Source organism: Ipomoea nil, unplaced genomic scaffold, assembly GCF_001879475.1.
Source record: "Ipomoea nil cultivar Tokyo-kokei standard unplaced genomic scaffold, Asagao_1.1 scaffold3100, whole genome shotgun sequence".
NCBI classification, from domain to species: domain Eukaryota; kingdom Viridiplantae; phylum Streptophyta; class Magnoliopsida; order Solanales; family Convolvulaceae; genus Ipomoea; species Ipomoea nil.
This window is the reverse complement of record NW_017619528.1, coordinates 508,111-513,147: the sequence shown is the minus strand read 5'-3', so window position 1 is coordinate 513,147 and position 5,037 is coordinate 508,111. Positions and strand designations below refer to the sequence as shown.

General features: G+C 45.8%; 1 protein-coding gene across 1 annotated transcript; it reads right to left on the bottom strand.

The window, feature by feature from the left end:
- Window positions 1-855: 855 nt before the first annotated feature.
- LOC109166465 (protein FAR1-RELATED SEQUENCE 5-like) lies at window positions 856-2,842 on the bottom strand. The gene is made up of 3 exons (XM_019315418.1): window positions 2,364-2,842; window positions 1,657-2,063; window positions 856-977 (listed from the first exon to the last, which is right to left on the bottom strand). Exons 1-3 carry the CDS (start codon window positions 2,840-2,842, stop codon window positions 856-858), a joined length of 1,008 nt encoding a protein of 335 aa, XP_019170963.1.
- Between the last annotated feature and the right edge of the window lie 2,195 nt (window positions 2,843-5,037).

The following is a 5,037-nucleotide window of genomic DNA, read 5'->3' as shown; positions in this document are numbered from 1 at the left end:
CACCCCACGCACATATCACCCCTCGCACAGACCAGCGTAGCCTAACATGCACACGCACTGATGCGGCATTGTGTACATATGTGCACATGCCACATACACCCCACGCACATGGCTACAGCGCACAGACCAATCATTTGCCTAACACGCACACGCCTCATACACCCTGAGCACATACCAACATCTCACAGACCAGCGTGGCATAACATGCAGTCTCATTGATGCGCCATTGCGTACATATGTGCACATGCCACATACACTACACGCACATGCCGGCTAGCTAGCGGGTTAGTATATAAAATGCAATGAACCATCATCATTAGTTTATATATAAAATAATGAACGAACAATTACATAGGGATAGGTATGCAACCACAACCATGCAGTTGTCGGTCATGCACAGTCGCATGCGGACTACGCACAGGCAGTGACCAAAACATATTAATAATCAGATTTCATTTTATTTCATAATAATCTTTTATAGCGGGGTTGGGCGGTAGATGCATCATATGGTAATATCAAGTTCATTCCAAGCAACCGACATTTTCACTAAACTAAGTCCAGATCAAAGGAGTTCATAATTTAAGTAGCAAAAGTTTGGACATCAAATACGGGTTTGTAACGCCGGTTAAGATATTATAAATGGTATCACGGTAGTCATTTCTGTGGGCAGCTTCGGCTATTGTGTCCAGTCGCAAAACCACATGTTTTGCATGTGCGTTTTTTTTTTTTTGCTTTGCCCCTTCATGGCAATCTCTCTAGCAGACCTTAGTCGTTTGCCTGACCCCTTGTTGCTAACCACAGGGGGCGGGTGCACGGACACTGATTCAGGGGCTGGTGCGCCACAGTAGGACTCCATTATCGTCCGTTTTCCCTCGCAACAGCAGCCTGTTCGTCGCTATTTTCGCACAACTGAGTTTCTAGTGACGCGAGAACCTCACCGAGGTGATGCAATTTCTGGTGGTCATCTTGTGCCAGCCCTAAGCATTTATAAAACATGTTTACCACGTTACTCTCTTCTGAATCCCTACGTGATGACGATGTCAAGCGTTCCGACACTGGCTGCCCACCCTCGGTTTGTGCATGCTGTACGGTAGTGCGTGTCTACCGCGGGGTGACATGCTGAGGAGGTATGTTCTCAATACGCTCATACATCAAGACAGCAAACACATGCCTGCATAATAGGCCTATCCTTGTGTACAGTCGACATTGGCAGTGGGTCGTATGGGTAGCATTCTCAAAAGTCAACGTGTACCGCGTCGCGTGTTCATCCTCTACCACATAGGTGGTGACGGCGCCACCGTCGGCGCATGACCGCACCCGACAATCAAAACACCTGCCACGATCTCATGTTGGACATCGTAGAACACAGTTAAAGTGTAAAGTGATGCTGCCCTTCGTTCGATCGGCAGTGGTGTCTTAAACGGGGGGGGGGGGTCTGTGCATTGCTTGCGCCGGTAAGCTCCGATTGGGTTATCCGCTGCTTTCTGACCGTACTCTCAAACCTGATGAAAAATTCAGTGAGACATATGTGCTTGTTAGTGTTGCTTCTGAAAATTCTGTTCTCGGCCTCGGAGCGGGATGTAGTACGGAGCAGCCCCCCCATAAAAACACCTTCGAAGCATGCAGGAACCCAGGATGCGCGCTCATCGTACATACGCTTGAACCACGCATTGTCAGTCAGCCCATATTTCTCAATAACACTGCTCCATGCCTCATCGAAATAATCAGCTGTCGCGGTGTCGTTCCAAACGACGGCATTCAGCTCCTTTCGGAACTCCTCGTTCCGGGCCAAGTCATGGCTTACTTTGTCCCCCACCTTCGTCATTATATGCCACAGACAATATCGGTGGCGAGAATCCGGGAATTCCTTCACGACCGCGACCTTCATTGCAGGGTCTTGATCCGTCATTGCGATAGGTGACGCACCGCCCATAGCGATCTTGAAGTGTCTTAATGCCCAAAAGTAGGAGTCCACGTCCTCCCGGGAGATTAGGGCTGCTGCGAATGTAACACATTTCTTGTGGTTGTCGACGCCGGTGAACGGGACAAAAACGAGGTTGTACCTGCCAAGAGGGGGACACAAAAAACAGACAGAAATTAGTGGACGAGTTCATACGGGAAAAGCACATAAGCCAGGCGTATGCACATGCCAAATACCAGTCACGCGAGGCACATGTCACATACTCCCAGACCAGGCGTCTGCACAGACCAAACACACACTACGTAATGCACACACAACATCAAACAAATGCATAAACCAACGACGCAATGACATTGCCGTATGCATTCTATTAAAATGGGATGAGTCACATCGCGAAATTAATATAAACTGTCACGGTATTAACGTATGTCCAATGACGTACCTATTAGTTTTGTAGGTCGCATCAAACGAAACAACGTCGCCAAACGCACTGTATTGTCTACGTGCGTACCCATCCGCCCAGAAAATTCGTGTCAGTTGGTCCACTTCGTTCGCCTCGTATTCGAAGTACATGTCACTGTAATCGCCCTTAATATCTAGGTATTTGGACAGGACCATCTGACAATCCCCTAAGTGCATGTATGCCAACACATCCCTCCGGTAGTTCTTGAAATCCAACTGTGTAGCTCCCACGTTCTCTACTCCCCCAACTAGCTCCGCGTATATGTGGAAACTCTTACTTGCTCTGACGTTGACCTTTGCGCAGTTCGTTATGAACTGTTGGTGACCAATATCAAGCTTCCTGTTGACCTTCAGGAATGGTTTGTAGCTCTCAACGCACAAGCAGTGTGCGTGCCTCTCTTCGAAGGTCCTCACTGCATAATTGCCGGCAGTATTCCTCTTAAACACAATCCTGGCCATGCATCCTACTCGTTTCGACGGACGTCGGCGGTTGGGTTCGGACACTGGTCCCGGGCTAGTGCTCACGGATGGTCTCGGCTGTTTGAAACCTTCACGGGTACAGACAAGTTATTTCTTCGTTATCGCACCACGGGCGTTCTTTTTGTCTGAACTTCGTCGCACATCAAAGCCACTCACAGAGGCGTAGTTGTTGTAGAAGGAAACCCCTTCTTCCAAAGTCGCAAACACCTGCCCTACTACCGGTTTCATGGTCTGGTCGCATTCCGGTAACCAAAACTGTGTCCCATTCGGCGACGCCCCATGACACAATGATCCGCATCAACCGCCTGTTCCATACCTAGAGCACATGCCACACATGTCACATTTATTAACTCTACACAATATAACTATACATAATACGGATAAAAAAAAAACAGTCAAAAATGTACAAATCGAAATGTTGCCAGTCTGCACGCACTAGCTCTGAGCTGTATACGCACCAACCATCTACATCTAGCTCTGACATTGTGTTACGCACCAACCTTAAGATGATTGAGTCCTCTGTACGCTCATCCTCCATCCCACCCCTCCCAACCCCTCAACTCATTCAGCGGTGAGTGGTCTATGCACCAACCGGCTTGTACCTTATTCCCCCACGGTCAGCCATCATTACCCCCAATATGCACATACAATAACTCCTACGCGCGGTAAACAGCACACAACTTATACTGCTCCCATCTAACGACAACGCCCCACCCCAACGATCACCACACACCCCTACACTGCGCGGGCCACACACTCTTATTTTTAGCCCAGAGACAATGAGCTGACAGAATACGCACACGCAATACATGAGGAACACACATACCTGCAAAGGGGTCACCGGAGATCGTTGGTGTTCACTATGCACTTAGCGTCCTTAGTTCTTCCACTCAGAGCTTCTTGGTAACGCCAGGGTACGTGCATCAGCCATTGTAAAGCTGAGAAGCAATTACGTTTGGTTGGAGAACCCAATGCATGGGATGATTCACCTTCCAATCATAAATCACGCATTAATTATTAACAATCACCAATTACACTTATATCCCTGTGGTTGTGGAATAGATTTAATTACCACCTAAATTAACTACAATCTTAGCCATCCATTTTAATAAGATCAATGGACATTACAAAGGGCTCATGGGCTCATCTAATATAGGGGTTGCACAAGATTCGCAGCCTATATATATATATATATATATATATATATATATATATATATATATATATATATATATATATAGGCAAGATCAGGTGCGGCTGTACACTAAGGTGAGGCGGTGAGGTCATTTTCCATCCGTTGATCAAGTCCAATCCAACGCACCATAATTGAGATGATTTCGCGCTTCACTTAAAGATCACCGGGACATAGAGGGAAAAATTGTCCATTCGTTCAATTCGAACAGATCACTTCTCCACTTCTGCAAGTAAACACCCCGTCCCATCTTCTTATTCACAATCCTGAAGTCGCGAACCCTCTCCAACTTGCTCCTGCTCCGGCGACGAAAGCGAGGCGAACCACTGCAACGACGAGAAACTTCAACAACGAACAGCGAGGAGACTATAGCCGAACACACCACCGCGTTCTGAGAGGGACACGAATCGTCTTCTACAACACTGATTCGCTACAAAACACACAAATGGCGAACAAAGGCAAGCAACGAGCATGCAATGGTATATTTCGTTTATTATTAGTGTATTCTGTAATATTTAACTTCAATGTGTCAACTAACATGTTAACCCTACCATCGCTGTATTCTTTTGAACATTTCAGACTAGGGCATCGCATTGCATGTTATTTGTGCATTATAAACATTAATGTAGTGTATATTTCGTTTATTATTGGTGTTTTCTGGTATTTGTGACATGAATATTGGTGAAAAAACTGTTGGGTGTTTAATTTTTGTACACAGTGCATATTTATCCTACCGTTGGTGTATTTCATATTATGAATTTGTTGTATCTCGTTACGTGTTGTCTGTCTATGATAAGCATTACTATGGTGTATATTTCGTTTATTATTGGTGTTTTCTGTAATGTATAACTCGAATACTGGTGAAAAATTTGTTGTGAGTTTATTTGTTGTACACTGTGCATATTTATCCTACAGTTGGTGTATTTTTGAGCATTACAGGCTCGGCATTTCATTACGTGTTGTTTTGTTTTATGGTGAACAT